Source organism: Oncorhynchus keta, chromosome 10 (assembly GCF_023373465.1).
Source record: "Oncorhynchus keta strain PuntledgeMale-10-30-2019 chromosome 10, Oket_V2, whole genome shotgun sequence".
NCBI classification, from domain to species: Eukaryota; Metazoa; Chordata; class Actinopteri; order Salmoniformes; family Salmonidae; genus Oncorhynchus; species Oncorhynchus keta.
Window position 1 is genome coordinate 11,544,638 of NC_068430.1, and position 19,851 is coordinate 11,564,488.

General features: G+C 46.0%; 1 protein-coding gene across 4 annotated transcripts in view; it reads right to left on the reverse strand.

Annotated features, from left to right (window-relative positions):
* LOC118378669 (SRSF protein kinase 1-like) overlaps nucleotides 1–19,851 on the reverse strand; it is a 75,836-nt gene that overhangs the window by 21,159 nt on the left and 34,826 nt on the right. For all 4 annotated transcript variants that reach the window (XM_052526480.1, XM_052526482.1, XM_052526479.1 and 1 more), the window contains 4 exons: nucleotides 3,490–3,596; nucleotides 1,225–1,333; nucleotides 419–506; nucleotides 105–192 (listed from right to left, as the gene is read on the reverse strand). In XM_052526480.1, the coding sequence (XP_052382440.1) occupies nucleotides 105–192; nucleotides 419–506; nucleotides 1,225–1,333; nucleotides 3,490–3,596 (392 nt within the window). The remainder of the gene's footprint in view (nucleotides 1–104; nucleotides 193–418; nucleotides 507–1,224; nucleotides 1,334–3,489; nucleotides 3,597–19,851) is intronic.

Genomic DNA, 19,851 nt, shown 5'->3' on the forward strand with positions numbered 1-19,851 from the left:
AGGCTCATAATATTGACCAATAGCAGGAATATGCCGGTTCTCTCTTGTCAGTTTTCATACTATGTTGAACAGCAGTGTTGTCGTGGACGTTTAACTGAGGATACGAGTTCCGTTCATGCCAGAGATCTTGAAGTCATCCAGTAACTGAACTACCCTCTCCCTGCTGGGGTCCTTCTGGTCCGTGTTCCTGACCTGGAACACACATTAATACTAATCATATTGAGTACAAGTGAGTACAAGTGAGTGCAAGTGAGTGAAGTGAGTGAAGTGAGTGAGTGAGTGAGTGAGTGAGTGAGTGAGTGAGTGAGTGAGTGAGTGAGTGAGTGAGTGAGTGAGTGAGTGAGTGAGTGAGTGAGTGAGTGAGTGAGAGAGAGAGAGAGAGAGAGAGAGAGAGAGCGAGTGTATATGTGTTCCTCACTGATCTCAGCAGCTTGATCTCATCCAGGGCTGTCTCAGTGTAATGCTCTGCACTCTTCACCACCTTCATGGCCACAAAACACTTCCCTCTAGAAATAACAGGACAACATATGTTACACACTGAAACACCAACAAGCCTCTACCACTTTAACAGGCCTCGACTCAGCACCATTTACACAGACAGAACTTACTGTATGTCCCAGGGCAACCACACAGTGGAACAGACAGAACTTACTGTATGTCCCAGGCCAACCACACAGTGGAACAGACAGAACTTACTGTATGTCCCAGGCCAACCACACAGTGGAACAGACAGAACTTACTGTATGTCCCAGGGCAACCACACAGTGGAACAGACAGAACTTACTGTATGTCCCAGGGCAACCACACAGTGGAACAGACAGAACTTACTGTATGTCCCAGGCCAACCACACAGTGGAACAGACAGAACTTACTGTATGTCCCAGGGCAACCACACAGTGGAACAGACAGAACTTACTGTATGTCCCAGGCCAACCACACAGTGGAACAGACAGAACTTACTGTATGTCCCAGGCCAACCACACAGTGGAACAGACAGAACTTACTGTATGTCCCAGGCCAACCACACATTTACACAAACAGAACTTACTGTATGTCCCAGGCCAACCACACATTTACACAGACAGAACTTACTGTATGTCCCAGGCCAACCACACAGTGGAACAGACAGAACTTACTGTATGTCCCAGGCCAACCACACATTTACACAAACAGAACTTACTGTATGTCCCAGGCCAACCACACATTTACACAGACAGAACTTACTGTATGTCCCAGGCCAACCACACGGTGGAGAAATGTCCCCAGCCCAGCTTCCTGATCACATGGTATCTTCCATTGAACAGGTCTCCTATCTTCACATGGTGGTAACCTCCTGCAATAGTAACACATAATAGTTGGATGTGTGTGTTGTACCTCTACAGTAGTCAGTATGTGTCTGTGTGTATCATACCTCTACAGTAGTCAGTATGTGTCTGTGTGTATCATACCTCTACAGTAGTCAGTATGTGTCTGTGTGTATCATACCTCTACAGTAGTCAGTATGTGTCTGTGTATCATACCTCTACAGTAGTCAGTATGTGTCTGTGTGTATCATACCTCTACAGTAGTCAGTATGTGTCTGTGTATCATACCTCTACAGTAGTCAGTATGTGTGTGTGTGTGTATCATACCTCTACAGTAGTCAGTATGTGTGTGTCTGTGTGTATCATACCTCTACAGTAGTCAGTATGTGTCTGTGTGTATCATACCTCTACAGTAGTCAGTATGTGTCTGTGTGTATCATACCTCTACAGTAGTCAGTATGTCTGTGTGTATCATACCTCTACAGTAGTCATGTGTGTATCATACCTCTACAGTAGTCAGTATGTCTGTGTGTATCATACCTCTACAGTAGTCAGTATGTGTCTGTGTGTATCATACCTCCACAGTAGTCAGTATGTGTCTGTGTGTATCATACCTCTACAGTAGTCAGTATGTGTCTGTGTGTATCATACCTCTACAGTAGTCAGTATGTGTCTGTGTGTATCATACCTCCACAGTAATCAGTATGTCTGTGTGTATCATACCTCTACAGTAGTCAGTATGTGTGTGTGTCTGTGTGTATCATACCTCCACAGTAGTCAGTATGTCTGTGTGTATCATACCTCTACAGTAGTCAGTATATGTCTGTGTGTATCATACCTCCACAATAATCCGTGTGTGTCTCTGTGTATCATACTTCCACAGTAATTAGTGTGTGTGTGTGTGTCTGTGTGTATCATACCTCTACAGTAGTCAGTGTGTGTGTGGTACCTCCACAGTAGTCAGTATGTATGTGTGTCTGTGTGTATCATACCTCAACAGTAGTCAGTGTGTGTATCATACCTCTACAGTAGTCAGTATGTGTCTGTGTGTATCATACCTCTACAGTAGTCAGTGTGTGTGTGGTACCTCCACAGTAGTCAGTATGTGTGTGCGGCTGTGTGTATCATACCTCTACAGTAGTCAGTGTGTGTATCATACCTCTACAGTAGTCAGTATGTGCCTGTGTGTATCATACCCCTACAGTAGTCAGTATGTGCCTGTGTGTATCATACCTCTACAGTAGTCAGTATGTGTCTGTGTATCATACCTCTACAGTAGTCAGTGTGTATCATACCTCTACAGTAGTCAGTATGTGTCTGTGTGTATCATACCTCTACAGTAGTCAGTATGTCTGTGTGTATCATACCTCTACAGTAGTCAGTATGTGTCTGTGTGTATCATACCTCTACAGTAGTCAGTATGTGTCTGTGTGTATCATACCTCTACAGTAGTCAGTATGTGTCTGTGTGTATCATACCTCTACAGTAGTCAGTATGTGTCTGTGTGTATCATACCTCTACAGTAGTCAGTATGTGTCTGTGTGTATCATACCTCTACAGTAGTCAGTATGTGTCTGTGTGTATCATACCTCTACAGTAGTCAGTGTGTGTCTGTGTGTATCATACCTCTACAGTAGTCAGTGTGTGTGTATCATACCTCTACAGTAGTCAGTGTGTGTCTGTGTGTATCATACCTCTACAGTAGTCAGTATGTGTGTGTATCATACCTCTACAGTAGTCAGTGTGTGTCTGTGTGTATCATACCTCTACAGTAGTCAGTGTGTGTCTGTGTGTATCATACCTCTACAGTAGTCAGTGTGTGTGCATCATACCTCTACAGTAGTCAGTGTGTGTGCATCATACCTCTACAGTAGTCAGTGTGTGTGCATCATACCTCTACAGTAGTCAGTGTGTGTGCATCATACCTCTACAGTAGTCAGTGTGTGTGTATCATACCTCTACAGTAGTCAGTGTGTGTGTATCATACCTCTACAGTAGTCAGTGTGTGTGTATCATACCTCTACAGTAGTCAGTGTGTGTGTGTATCATACCTCTACAGTAGTCAGTGTGTGTGTGTATCATACCTCTACAGTAGTCAGTGTGTGTGTGTGTATCATACCTCTACAGTAGTCAGTGTGTGTGTGTATCATACCTCTACAGTAGTCAGTGTGTGTGTGTATCATACCTCTACAGTAGTCATTGGGGTCTTCCTGCTCCTCATCGTCAGAGCCCAGTATCTCCTCATCCTGGTCTGGGAGAGGAGAGTCATTCTGCTGGGATGCAGGGTCTGGCCTGGAGAGAGAGAGAGAGAGAGAGAGACCACATGTAACCACACCAGCCCAGGACCTCCACATCTGGCTTCTTCACCAGCGGGATGATCTGAAGGGTTGAGAAGTATTTCTGGAATAATGTCCCAGTGGGCATGCCTGGCTACAGGACTGTTTTGCTATTACAGGCTGGAATATGTTCCGGGATTCTTCCGAAGGCATTGAGGAGTACACCACATCAGTCACTGGCTTAATCAATAATTGTTTCGAGGACATCCACCCCACAGTGACTGTACATACATACATACTGTACATACAACATACATACAGACTGTACATACAACCATCCGCACTGAGTTAACGGGTAGAGATTCCGCTTTCAAGGAGCGGGACTCTAACCCAGAAGCTTATAAGAAATCCCGTTCTGACTACCAACGAACCATCAAACAGGCGAAGCATCAATACAGGACAAAGATGGAATCGTACTACACCGGCTCTGACGCTCGTCAGATGTGGCAGGGCTTGCTCAGCCGAGAGCTTCCCAGTGACACTAGCATACCAGACGAGCTAAATAACTTCCACGCTCGCCTCGAGGCAAGTAACACTGAAACACGCATGAGAGCGTCAGATGTGGCAGGACCTGCTCAGCCGAGAGCTTCCCAGTGACACTAGCATACCAGACGAGCTAAATAACTTCCACGCTCGCCTCGAGGCAAGTAACACTGAAACACGCATGAGAGCGTCAGATGTTCCGGACGACTGTGTGATCACCCGCTTATCTGCTGCAGAGAGCAAGACCTATAAACAGGTTAACATTCACAAGGCCGCAGGGCCAGACGGATTACCAGGACGCGTACTCAGAGCATGCGCTGACCAACTGGCAAGTGTCTTCACTGACATTTTCAACCTCTCCCTGTCTGTAATACCAGCATAGTCCCTGTGCCCAAGAACACTAAGGTAACCTGCCTAAATGACTACTGACCCGTAGCACTCACGTCTATAGCCATGAAATGCTTTGAAAGGCTGGTCATGGCTCACATCAACACCATTATCCCAGAAATCCTAGACTCCAACTCCCACTCCAATTTGCATACAGCCCCAACAGAGCCTCAGATGATGCAATCTCTATTGCACTCCACACTGCCCTTTCACACCTGGACAAAAGGAACACTTATGTGAGAATGCTATTCATTGACTACAGCTCAGCGTTCAACACCACAGTGCCCTCAAAGCTCATCACTAAGATAAGGACCCTGGGACTAAACACCTCACTCTGCAAGGACCGAGCACGCCCCCATTCTCATCGACGGGGCTGTAGCAGAGCAGGTTGAGAGCTTCAAGTTCCTTGGTGTCCACATCACCAACAAGCTAACATGGTCCAAGCACACCAAGACGGTCATGAAGAGGTCACAACCAAACCTATTCCTCCTCAGGAGACGGAAAAGATTCCCAGACTATTTGTATTGCCCCCCCCCGCCACTGTTTATTATCTATGCATAGTCACTTTAATAGCTCTACCTACATGTACATATTACCTCGACACCGGTACACATTGACTCTGTACCGGTACTCCCTGTAGAAGCCCCACTATTGTTATTTACTGCTGCTCTTTAATTATTTGTTATTCTTACCTCCTACTTTTCTTTTTTGGTATTTTCTTAAATCTGCATCGTTGGTTAAGGGCTTGTAAGTAAGCATTTAAGGTGTTGTATTTGGCACATGTGACCAATACAACTTGATTTATCTGTAGCATTTCATTATTAGTTATTACTTTTAAATATTAGTCTAGTATACAAATTAAGAAACGTCGGATTGAAGAGGAATTCCGAAAAAATACAGATTCCGATTTTGACACAAAACCATTCACACCAAGTCATTCGTTTTCCCTCCACTTTCCTGAACAATTCGCACAACACTTATGTGGTTACTACAGGATTCCGTGTGTTACTTCATAGTTCTGATGTATTCACTATTATTCTGTACAAAATAGTAAAAATAAAGGAAAACCTTGGAATGAGTAGGTGTGGTGTGTCCAACCGTTTGACTGGTACTGTATAAACATCTGTGACAGGCGTGAAGATGAAATTGACAACCATTAGAAAACAAAAACACACAACCTGTCCAAAGCCTAATGATCAGGTACATTTTAGTGAAGCAAGACAGTGATTTATCTAAATCTGTGCAACCACTTATTGATAAGGGTAACTGCAGACGGATATTATTTCTCTGTCTTTTAGGGTTGACTATACATAAGTGGTCACCTACATTCACTTTAGCAGGCCTATAATATGTAGCCTTATATATACACGTATTGTAACGGTTAGTGGTCACCTACATTCACTTTAGCGAACGAAGGCATTAATATTTGTTTCACCGTTCCCTTTTTGCGTAATTCAGGCATCTTGGCTGGCCCATCCCTTCCCCCTAGCTCTAGCGCTTGAACGGGTAGCCTATATTAGAGGTCGACCGATTAATCAGAATGGCCGATTAATTAGGGATGATTATTTAGGTCCGATTAATTAGGGCCGATTTCAAGTTTTCATAACAACAGGAAATCTGTATTTTCTGATGCCAATTTTGCCGAATTTTTATTTAATTTGTACACCTTTATTTAATCTTTATTTAACTAGGCAAGTCAGTTAAGAACACATTCTTATTTTCAATGACGGCCTAGGAACAGTGAGTTAACATTTTCACCTCGGGGGATCCAATCTTACAGTTAACTAGTCCAACGCAATAACGACCTGCCTCTCTCTCGTTGCATTCCACAAGGAGACTGCCTGTTACGCAAATGCAGTAAGCCAAGGTAAGTTGCTAGCTAGCATTAATCTTATAAAAAACAATCATAATGACTAGTTAACTACACATGGTTGATAATATTACCAGATATTGTCTAGCGTGTCCTGTGTTGCATATAATCTGACTGAGCATACAAGTATCTAAGTATCTGACTAAGCGGTGGTAGGCAGAAGCAGGCGCGTAAACATTAATTCTAACAGCACTTTCGTGCGTTTTTGCCAGCAGCTCTTCGTTGTGCGTCAAGCATTGCTCTGTTTATGACTTCAAGTCTATCAACTCCCGAGATGAGGCTGGTGTAACCGAAGTGAAGTGGCTGGCTACTTAGCGCGCGTTAATAGCGTTTCAAACGTCACTCGCTCAGAGCCTGTGGTTGTTCCCCTTGTTCTGCATGGGTAACGCTGCTTCGAGGGTGACTGTTGTCGTTTTGTTCCTGGTTCGAGCCCAGGGAAGAGCGAGGAGAGGGACGGAAACTATACTGTTACACAGGCAATACTAAAGTGCCTATTAGAATATCCAATAGTCAAAGGTTAATGAAATACAACTGGTATATTATATAGGGAAATAGTCCTATAATTCCAATAATAACTACAACCTAAAACTTCTTACCTGGGAATATTGAAGACTCATGTTAAAAGGTACCACCAGCTTTCATATGTTCTCATGTTCTGAGCAAGGAACTGAAACGTTAGCTTTCTTACATGGCACATATTGCACTTTTACTTTCTTCTCCAACACTTTGTTTTTGCATCATTTAAACGAAATTGAACATGTTTCATTATGTATTTGAGGCTAAATTGAATGTATTGATGTATTATATTAAGTTAAAATAAGTGTTCATTCAGTATTGTTGTAATTGTCATTATTACAAATAAAAATAAATGTATTTTTCATTTCAAATCGGACGATTAATCGGTAGCGGCTTTTTTGGTCTTCCAATAAATCGGTATCGGTGGTGAAAAGTCACAATCGGTCGACCTCTAGCCTATATATAGACTATTAACAGCAATATAGTTTGAAACTTATTTCAAGCTATTTTTTTCAACTATGGCCTATTTGAGGAGAGAAGCATCGATCCATCCTATTGCTTGCTGAATGGCTATAAAAATAGGCTGCAGCTTTGACAATGAACAGACAGGGCGGTTTGAATGACGAGAGTGACATGTAACCTCGCTCTGCGGTGACGTGATCACACTGGCTAAACTGATACCGTACAAATGTAAAAACAGGCAGAGAGATATGTATTAATTCATTCACACAACGAATACACAGACCTGTCATTCGCAGTGCACAGCCTGTCAGTGGCAGCTTCCCAGAAAACCATTTATATTGGTCAACGGCTTATGTTGCAAAAAAATTCAAATATCAAACCTGTTGTGAATAAATAATTGACGGATTGTGGCAGGACGATATTTCACAATTAGTGTGAAGGACTTCATAAACAAAGACGTGGCTTCTGTTTGTTTATTTCTTCCTAATTATTCGGTCGAAAACAACAGACTTGGTGAGAAAGGGCCTTTAGTGAAAATGTTTTTCTTTTTCAAGATTAAATCATGACAGGAGTGTTTGATTCTTATTAAAAGAGAGAGTCCAGACTGGCAACTTTAGGAAACTTTCTGAATGGACATATAGGCCTATAGAGAATCAGAATGGACATAATATAGGCCTATAGAGAATCAGAATGGACATATAGGCCTATAGAGAATCAGAATGACATATAGGCCTATAGAGAATCAGAATGGACACAGAATGGACACAGAATGGACATATAGGCCTGATTATGTTAATTCACTGAGGTTCGCTAGCCAGCTATTTGTCGTCCTTAACGTAGGAGACTCTGCTAGCTAGCCAACAGCTAACAGCTAACAGCTAGCCAACGTCTACTGTTTCGACATTCAATCACCGGTCAGGTAGTATCACATTTTCATTTCATTACAGTACAACGGTTTGATTTGTTTGATCGTAGCTAGCTACATAGCCGTCTTTGTTTCAAAGATAATTGTGTAGTCTAGACCGATTTCCTAGGTTAGCTAGCCAGCTATTGTCGTTCTTTTAACTCAACGTAACGTAAACAACACTGCTAGCTAGCCAGCTAGAATAGCAGCACTGTAGAATTATTACACTCAACGGAACGACTTGATTAGTGTAGTGTCAACAACGAGCTACTGCCAGCTAGCCTACTTTAGCAGTACTGTATCATTTTAATCATTTTAGTCAATAAGATTCTTGCTACGTAAGCAACTTTCTGAACATTCGAGACGTGTAGTCCGCTTGTCATTCCAATTTCCTTGCATTAGCGTAGCCTTTTCTGTAGCCTGTCAACTATGTGTCTGTCTATCCCTGTTCTCTCCTCTCTGCACAGATCATACAAACGCTCCACACCGCGTGGCCGCGAACCCTAACCTGGTGGTCCCAGCGCGTACGACCCACGTGGAGTTCCAGGTCTCTGGTAGCCTCTGGAACTGCCAATCTGCGGAACAAGGCAGAGTTCATCTCAGCCTATGCCTCCCTCCAGTCCCTTGACTTCTTGGCACTGAGGAAACATGGATCACCACAGAAAACACTGCTACTCCTACTGCTCTCTCCTCGTCCGCCCACGTGTTCTCGCACACCCCGAGAGCTTCTGGTCAGCGGGGTGGTGGCACCGGGATCCTCATCTCTCCCAAGTGGTCTTTCTCTCTTTCTCCCCTTACCCATCTGTCTATTGCCTCCTTTGAATTCCATGCTGTCACAGTTACCAGCCCTTTCAAGCTTAACATCCTTATCATTTATCGCCCTCCAGGTTCCCTCGGAGAGTTCATCAATGAGCTTGATGCCTTGATAAGCTCCTTTCCTGAGGACGGCTCACCTCTCACAGTTCTGGGCGACTTTAACCTCCCCACGAACCTTTGACTCATTCCTCTCTGCCTCCTTCTTTCCACTCCTCTCCTCTTTTGACCTCACCCTCTCACCTTCCCCCCTACTCACAAGGCAGGCAATACGCTTGACCTCATCTTTACTAGATGCTGTTCTTCCACTAACCTCATTGCAACTCCCTCCAAGTCTCCGACCACTACCTTGTATCCTTTTCCCTCTCGCTCTCATCCAACACTTCCCACACTGCCCCTACTAGGATGGTATCAGCCGTCCCAACCTTCGCTCTCTCTCCCCCGCTACTCTCTCCTCTTCCATCCTATCTTCTCTTCCCTCTGCTCAAACTTTCTCCAACCTATCTCCTGATTCTGCCTCCTCAACCCTCCTCTCCTCCCTTACTGCATCCTTTGACTCCCTATGTCCCCTATCCTCCAGGCCGGCTCGGTCCTCCCCTCCCGCTCCGTGGCTCGACACTCATTGCGGCTCACAGAACAGGGCTCCGGGCAGCCGAGCGGAAATGGAGAAAACTCGCCTCCCTGCGGACCTGGCATCCTTTCACTCCCTCCTCTCTACATTTTCCTCCTCTGTCTCTGCTGCTAAAGCCACTTTCTACCATTCTAAATTCCAAGCATCCGCCTCTAACCCTAGGAAGCTCTTTGCCACCTTCTCCTCCCTCCTGAATCCTCCCCCCCCTCCCTCCTCCCTCTCTGCAGATGACTGGAACCATTTTGAAAAGAAGGTCGATGACATCCGATCCTCGTTTGCTAAGTCAAACGAACCGCTGGTTCTGCTCACATACCCTATGCTCTGACCTCTTTCTCCTCTCTCTCCAGATGAAATCTCGCGTCTTGTGACGGCCGGCCGCCCAACAACCTGCCCGCTTGACCCTATCCCCTCCTCTCCAGACCATTTCCGGAGACCTTCTCCCTTACCTCACCTCGCTCATCAACTCATCCCTGACCGCTGGCTAGTCCCTCCCGTCTTCAAGAATGAGAGTTGCACCCCTTCTGAAAAAACCTACACTCGATCCCTCCGATGTCAACAACTACAGACCAGTATCCCTTCTCTCTTTTCTCTCCAAAACTCTTGAGCGTGCCTATAGGCCAGCTCTATCTATCTCTCTCAGAATGACCTTCTTGATCCAAATCAGTCAGGTTTCAAGACTAGTCATTCAACTGAGACTGCTCTTCTCTGTATCACGGAGGCGCTCCGCACTGCTAGAGCTAACTCTCTCTCCTCTGCTCTCATCCTTCTAGACCTATCGGCTGCCTTCGATACTGTGAACCATCAGATCCTCCTCTCCACCCTCTCCGAGTTGGGCATCTCCGGCGCGGCCCACGCTTGGATTGGTCCTACCTGACAGGTCCCTACCAGGTGGCGTGGCGAGAATCTGTCTCCTCACCATGGCTCTCACCACTGGTGTCCCCCAGGCTCTGTTCTAGGCCCTCTCTTATTCTCGCTATACACCAAGTCACTTGGCTCGGTCATAACCTCACATGGTCTCTCCTATCATTGCTATGCAGATCAGAATTAATCTTCTCCTTTCCCCCTTCTGACCAGGTGGCGAATAGCATCTCTGCATGTCTGGCAGACATATCAGTGTGGATGACGGATCACCACCTCATAGGAACCTCAGCAAGAGAAGCTCCTCTTCCTCCCGGGGAATGGACTGCCCGTTCCATGATCTCGGCCATCACGGTTGACAACTCCATTGTATCCTCCTCCCAGAGCGCTAAGAACCTTGGCGTGAATGGACAACACCCTGACGTTCTCAACTAACATCAAATGCGGTGTCCCGTTCCTGTAGGTTCATGCTCTACAACATCCGCAGAATCACCCTGCCTCACATGAAGCGACGCAGGTCCTAATAGGCACTTGTCATCTCCCGTCTTGATTACTGCAACTCGCTGGGCTGGGCTCCCTGCCTGTGCCATTAAACCCCTACAACTCATCCAGAGCCCGTGGTGTTCAACCTTCCCAAGTTCTCTCACGTCACCCCGCTCCTCCGCTCTCTCCACTGGCTTCCAGTTGAAGCTCAGCATCCGCTACAAGACCATGGTGCCTATACGGAGCTGTGAGGGGAATGGACCTCAGTACCTCCAGGCTCTGATCAGGCCCTACACCCAAACAAGGGCACTGCGTTCATCCACCTCTGGCCTGCTCGCCTCCCTACCACTGAGGAAGTACAGTTCCCGCTCAGCCCAGTCAAAACTGTTCGACATAATAATGGTGGAACAAACTCCCTCACGACGCCAGGACAGCGGAGTCAATCACCACCTTCCGGAGACACCTGAAACCCCACCTCTTCAAGGAATACCTAGGATAGGGTAAGTAAGGGTAAGTAATCCTTCTCACCCCCCTTCTCCCCCAACAAGATTTAGATGCAAGTGGCTGTTCCACTGGTTGTCATAAGGTGTATGCACCAATTTGTAAGGCTCTGGATAAGAGCGTCTGCTAAATGGACTTAAATGTAAATGTAGAGAATCAGAATGGACATATAGGCCTATAGAGAATCAGAATGGACATATAGGCCTATAGAGAATCAGAATGGACATATAGGCCTATAGAGAATCAGAATGGACATATAGGCCTATAGAGAATCAGAATGGACATATAGGCCTATAGAGAATCAGAATGGACATATAGGCCTATAGAGAATCAGAATGGACATATAGGCCTATAGAGAATCAGAATGGACATAATATAGGCCTATAGAGAGAAACAGTGTTCACACAGCACCACCCCCTGTAAAAAGACCAGTCAACCAAAGCCACCAGTGTATGTCAGACACAAGAGCAAATATTCTTTCCGTAAAACCTATTAAAAAACCTAGGCCTAACTTAGGCTTTCTGAAAGTAGGCTACAAGATAATGAATTGACAAGGACAGTACGTAGGGAGACAGCTATGATATAGTATGAAGATGAAACTGACAATCATTCAAATAGAAACAAATATACGCAACATGTCCATAGCCTATTTATCAGCATAGATTAGTCTATACATAATTAACAGACTCCATATCATACCATGCCTGGAGGGATAGCATTGTCTATTTGACACAACATTGGTGTATTATAGGGCTCAGAGCCAGGACCTTGTCGACTACTGTTGAATAATTAAATTAATAAATCAGACGCACCCAACCTGTTTTAAAAGACCGCTTTATTTATTTACTAGCAAGCGATGAACACATGCACTGCATAAAAGAACATCCACACATCAAAGACTGAAGTGCCATAGCCTATAGCACTTCCACACCCCCGCGCATCTAGCCAATTAGCTGCTGGAGCATCAAACGACCGTTGGAATGAGGAGACGTAGAATGCTTAATAAGAGACAGACTTCAAAATTCGCAAAACAATTGGTTATAATCGTTAGTAAGCAATTGCGATATTAGGTCAAGTTTATCTAGATGGAAAATAAAGTTAATAAAAATAATGGAAAAATGAATATATGACTATTTAACCTGTCTAAACTGTTTTTTTTACCCAGACCTAGCATATCATACACACTGTTGTTACCCAGACCTAGCATATCATACACACTGTAGTTACCCAGACCTAGCATATCATACACACTGTAGTTACCCAGACCTAGCATATCATACACACTGTTGTTACCCAGATCTAGCATATCATACACACTGTAGTTACCCAGACCTAGCATATCATACACACTGTAGTTACCCAGACCTAGCATATCATACACACTGTAGTTACCCAGACCTAGCATATCATACACACTGTAGTTACCCAGACCTAGCATATCATACACACTGTAGTTACCCAGACCTAGCATATCATACACACTGTAGTTACCCAGACCTAGCATATCATACACACTGTAGTTACCCAGACCTAGCATATCATACACACTGTAGTTACCCAGATCTAGCATATCATACACACTGTTGTTACCCAGATCTAGCATATCATACACACTGTAGTTACCCAGATCTAGCATATCATACACACTGTAGTTACCCAGACCTAGCATATCATACACACTGTAGTTACCCAGATCTAGCATATCATACACACTGTAGTTACCCAGACCTAGCATATCATACACACTGTTGTTACCCAGACCTAGCATTTCATACACACTGTTGTTACCCAGACCTAGCATATCATACACACTGTAGTTACCCGGACCTAGCATATCATACACACTGTTGTTAGCCAGACCTAGCATATCATACACACTGTTGTTACCCAGATCTAGCATATCATACACACTGTAGTTACCCAGACCTAGCATATCATACACACTGTAGTTACCCAGACCTAGCATATCATACACACTGTAGTTACCCAGACCTAGCATATCATACACATTGTAGTTACCCAGACCTAGCATATCATACACACTGTAGTTACCCAGACCTAGCATATCATACACACTGTTGTTACCCAGACCTAGCATATCATACACACTGTAGTTACCCAGACCTAGCATATCATACACACTGTTGTTACCCAGATCTAGCATATCATACACACTGTAGTTACCCAGACCTAGCATATCATACACACTGTAGTTACCCAGACCTAGCATATCATACACACTGTAGTTACCCAGACCTAGCATATCATACACATTGTAGTTACCCAGACCTAGCATATCATACACATTGTAGTTACCCAGACCTAGCATATCATACACACTGTTGTTACCCAGATCTAGCATATCATACACACTGTGGTTACCCAGATCTAGCATATCATACACACTGTTGTTACCCAGATCTAGCATATCATACACACTGTAGTTACCCAGACCTAGCATATCATACACACTGTTGTTACCCAGACCTAGCATATCATACACACTGTTGTTACCCAGACCTAGCATATCATACACAATGTAGTTACCCGGACCTAGCATATCATACACACTGTAGTTACCCGGACCTAGCATATCATACACACTGTAGTTACCCAGACCTAGCATATCATAAACACTGTTGTTACCCAGACCTAGCATATCATACACACTGTTGTTACCCAGACCTAGCATATCATACACACTGTAGTTACCCAGACCTAGCATATCATACACACTGTAGTTACCCAGACCTAGCATATCATACACACTGTTGTTACCCAGATCTAGCATATCATACACACTGTAGTTACCCAGACCTAGCATATCATACACACTGTAGTTACCCAGACCTAGCATATCATACACACTGTTGTTACCCAGACCTAGCATATCATACACACTGTAGTTACCCAGACCTAGCATATCATACACACTGTAGTTACCCAGACCTAGCATATCATACACACTGTTGTTACCCAGACCTAGCATATCATACACACTGTAGTTACCCAGACCTAGCATATCATACACACTGTAGTTACCCACAGACCTAGCATATCATACACACTATTGTTACCCAGACACACTGCATATCACACACACTGTTGTTACCCAGACCTAGCATATCATACACATTGTAGTTACCCAGACCTAGCATATCATACACACTGTTGTTACCCAAACACACTGCTCACTCACACACACTGTTGTTATCCAAACACACTGCTCACTCACACATAATGGTCTCACTCAAACACACTGCTAACTCACACATACTGGTCTCACACAAACACACTGCTCACTCACACACACTGTTGTTACCCAAACACACTGCTCACTCACACACACTGTTGTTATCCAAACACACTGCTCACTCACACACACTGTTGTTACCCAAACACACTGCTCACTCACACACACTGTTGTTATCCAAACACACTGCTCACTCACACACACTGTTGTCTACCCAAACACACTGCTCACTCACACACACTGTTGTTATCCAAACACACAGCTCACTCACAAACACACTGCTCACTCACACACACTGTTGTTATCCAAACACACAGCTCACTCACACAAACACACTGCTCACTCACACAAACACACTGCTCACTCACACAAACACACTGCTCACTCACACAAACACACTGCTCACTCACACAAACACACTGCTCACTCACACAAACACACTGCTCACTCACACAAACACACTGCTCACTCACACAAACACACTGCTCACTCACACAAACACACTGCTCACTCACACAACCACACTGCTCACTCATACAACCACACTGCTCACTCATACAAACACACTGCTCACTCATACAAACACAATGCTCACTCACACAAACACACTGCTCACTCACACAAACACACTGCTCACTCACACAAACACACTGCTCACTCACACAAACACACTGCTCACTCATACACACAACCACACTGCTCACTCACACACACTGGTCTCACCCAGAGGCAGGCGGCTTGTTGATGCTGATGCTTGTCCTCCAGCCTCATCATTACTATGAAATATTACATCTACCGTATTATCCCTGAATAAGTAACCAACCATTCACACCACTTCAATTAAGAGGCTTAAAGACACACCAGTGAATTATTAAACCATTTGACCCCACCTTTGTGGTAACAGCATAGCCCCAGTTCATTAAGTGGAAAACATGGAATCCATTTGATATACGTTAGGCAACATTGGGGTTCATTAAAGAGGCTGTTGAAATTGAAGGTGGAAACGGCGTGTAACCAGTCCAAACAAAGCTAGAGGGAGAGAGAGATGGGAAACCAGTCCAAACAAAGCTAGAGGGAGAGAGAGATGGGAAACCAGTCCAAACAAAGCTAGAGAGAGAGAGAGATAGGGAAACCAGTCCAAACAAAGCTAGAGAGAGAGAGATGGGAAACCAGTCCAAACAAAGCTAGAGAGAGAGAGAGAGAGATGAGAAACCAGTCCAAACAAAGCTAGAGAGAGAGAGAGAGATGAGAAACCAGTCCAAACAAAGCTAGAGAGAGAGAGAGAGATGGGAAACCAGTCCAAACAAAGCTAGAGAGAGAGAGATGGGAAACCAGTCCAAACAAAGCTAGAGAGAGAGAGAGATGAGAAACCAGTCCAAACAAAGCTAGAGAGAGAGAGAGAGAGAGAGAGAGAGAGAGAGAGAGAGAGAGGAAACCAGTCCAAACAAAGCTAGAGAGAGAGAGAGATAGAGAGAGAGATGGGAAACCAGTCCAAGCCAGAGGGAGAGAGGGAGGGATGGGAAACCAGTCCAAGCCAGAGGGAGAGAGGGAGGGATGGGAAACCAGTCCAATCCAGAGGGAGAGAGGGAGAGATGGGAAACCAGTCCAAACCAAGCTAGAGAGAGAGAGAGAGATGGGAAACCAGTCCAAACCAGAGGGAGAGAGGGAGGGATGGGAAACCAGTCCAAGCCAGAGGGAGAGAGGGAGGGATGGGGAAACCAGTCCAATCCAGAGGGAGAGAGGGAGGGATGGGAAACCAGTCCAATCCAGAGGGAGAGAGGGAGAGATGGGAAACCAGTCCAAACCAAGCTAGAGAGAGAGAGAGAGATGGGAAACCAGTCCAAACCAAGCTAGAGAGAGAGAGAGAGATGGGAAACCAGTCCAAACCAAGCTAGAGAGAGAGAGAGATGGGAAACCAGTCCAAGCTAGAGAGAGAGATGGGAAACCAGTCCAAACCAAGCTAGAGAGAGAGAGAGAGATGGGAAACCAGTCCAAACCAAGCTAGAGAGAGAGAAACCAGAGATGGGAAACCAGTCCAAACCAAGCTAGAGAGAGAGAGAGATGGGAAACCAGTCCAAACCAAGCTAGAGAGAGAGAGAGATGGGAAACCAGTCCAAGCTAGAGAGAGAGATGGGAAACCAGTCCAAACCAAGCTAGAGAGAGAGAGAGAGAGAGATGGGAAACCAGTCCAAACCAAGCTAGAGAGAGAGAGAGAGAGATGGGAAACCAGTCCAAACCAAGCTAGAGAGAGAGAGAGAGATGGGAAACCAGTCCAAACCAAGCTAGAGAGAGGGAGAGATGGGAAACCAGTCCAAACCAAGCTAGAGAGAGGGAGAGATGGGAAACCAGTCCAAACCAAGCTAGAGAGAGGGAGAGATGGGAAACCAGTCCAAACCAAGCTAGAGAGAGGGAGAGATGGGAAACCAGTCCAAACCAGAGGGAGGGAGGGGAAACCAGTCCAAACCAGAGGGAGAGAGGGAGGGATGGGGAAACCAGTCCAAACCAGAGGGAGAGAGAGATGGGAAACCAGTCCAAACCAGAGGGAGGGAGGGAGGGAGGGAGGAGGGAGGGAGGGAGGGAGGAGGGAGGGAGGGAGGGAGGGGAAACCAGTCCAAACCGGAGGGGGGGAGAGATGGAGGGATGGGGAAACCAGTCCAATCCAGAGGGAGAGAGGGAGAGATGGGAAACCAGTCCAAACCAGAGGAGAGAGGGAGAGATGGGAAACCAGTCCAAACCAAGCTAGAGAGAGAGAGAGATGGGAAACCAGTCCAAACCAGAGGGAGAGAGGGAGGGATGGGAAACCAGTCCAAGCCAGAGGGAGAGAGGGAGGGATGGGAAACCAGTCCAATCCAGAGGGAGAGAGGAGGGATGGGAAACCAGTCCAAACCAGAGGGAGAGAGGGGAGAGATGGGAAACCAGTCCAAACCAAGCTAGAGAGAGAGAGAGATGGGAAACCAGTCCAAACCAGAGGGAGAGAGGGAGGGATGGGAAACCAGTCCAAACCAGAGGGAGAGAGGGAGGGATGGGGAAACCAGTCCAAACCAGAGCTAGAGAGGGAGGGATGGGAAACCAGTCCAAACCAGAGGAGAGAGGGAGAGATGGGAAACCAGTCCAAACCAAGCTAGAGAGAGAGAGAGATGGGAAACCAGTCCAAACCAAGCTAGAGAGAGAGAGAGAGATGGGAAACCAGTCCAAACCAAGCTAGAGAGAGAGAGAGATGGGTTCGAAACCAGTCCAAACCAGAGAGAGAGAGAGGGGGAAACCAGTCCAAGCTAGAGAGAGAGATGGGAAACCAGTCCAAACCAAGCTAGAGAGAGAGAGATGGGAAACCAGTCCAAACCAAGCTAGAGAGAGAGAGAGAGATGGGAAACCAGTCCAAACCAAGCTAGAGAGAGAGAGGGAGAAACAGAGAGAGAGAGAGATGGGAAACCAGTCCAAACCAAGCTAGAGGGAGAGATGGGAAACCAGTCCAAACCAAGCTAGAGAGAGAGAGAGGAAACCAGTACAAACCAAGCTAGAGAGAGGGAGAGATGGGAAACCAGTCCAAACCAAGCTAGAGAGAGGAGAGAGATGGGAAACCAGTCCAAACCAAGCTAGAAACCAAGAGAGGGAGAGATGGGAAACCAGTCCAAACCAAGCTAGAGAGAGGGAGAGATGGGAAACCAGTCCAAACCAAGCTAGAGAGAGGGAGAGATGGGAAACCAGTCCAAACCAAGCTAGAGAGAGGGAGAGATGGGAAACCAGTCCAAACCAAGCTAGAGAGAGGGAGAGATGGGAAACCAGTCCAAACCAAGCTAGAGAGAGGGAGAGATGGGAAACCAGTCCAAACCAAGCTAGAGAGAGGGAGAGATGGGAAACCAGTCCAAACCAGAGGGAGGGAGGGAGGGAGGGGAAACCAGTCCAAACCAGAGGGAGAGAGGGAGGGATGGGGAAACCAGTCCAAACCAGAGGGAGAGAGAGATGGGAAACCAGTCCAAACCAGAGGGAGGGAGGGAGGGAGGAGGGAGGGAGGGGGAGGGAGGGAGGGAGGGAGGGAGGGAGGGAGGGGAAGGGAGGGGAAACCAGTCCAAACCAGAGGGAGAGATGGAGGGATGGGGAAACCAGTCCAAACCAGAGGGAGAGAGAGATGGGAAACCAGTCCAAACCAGAGGGAGAGAGAGATGGGAAACCAGTCCAAACCAGAGGGAGGGATGGGAAACCAGTCCAAACCAGAGGGAGGGATGGGAAACCAGTCCAAACCAGGGAGAGAGAGAGATGGGAAACCAGTCCAAGCCAGAGGGAGGGGCAACCAGTCCAAACCAGAGGGAGAGAGAGAGAGATGGGAAACCAGTCCAAGCCAGAGGGAGGGGCAACCAGTCCAAACCAGAGAGAGATGGGAAACCAGTCCAAACCAGAGGGAGAGAGAGAGAGATGGGAAACCAGTCCAAGCCAGAGGGAGGGGCAACCAGTCCAAACCAGAGGGAGGGGCAACCAGTCCAAGCCAGAGGGAGGGGCAACCAGTCCAAACCAAGCTCGAGGGGGAGAGAGGGAGAAGAGGGAGAGATGGGAAACCAGTTCACACCAAGCCAGAGGGGGGAGAGACGGGATTGTCCCTGTGTGTGGTAATATCACAGTACCAAAGCATCATGATACTCACGATAAACATTTTAGAATACCGTAGTACTGTTTCATATGATACTACCAACTTTTTCAGCCCTACCAACCCAAAGAACCTGCTGGCGCCTGTTTATAAAGTCAGTTTTGTTTAGAAATTCAGTTGAATTGAAACAACAGCCTCGTCTCTTGTATGTTCAGGTCTAATCATATCCACTTCACTTTCATGTGCATATCACGTGTGGCAGCTGTGATCAGACATCCTCATCCTCAACCAGCATTCACGCCTGCTTCTCTCCGTCCACTCTTCACAAGCGTCTATTTCCTCTTCACTTTATTTTGGGATATATCATTTAGCAGTGAAGGCGAGCAGGGATCCAGACGAGTCTTCTGTTAGATTTGTACATTTGTTACATAAGAGCAGAACAAAAAGCGAGCATTGTTGATACATTGTATC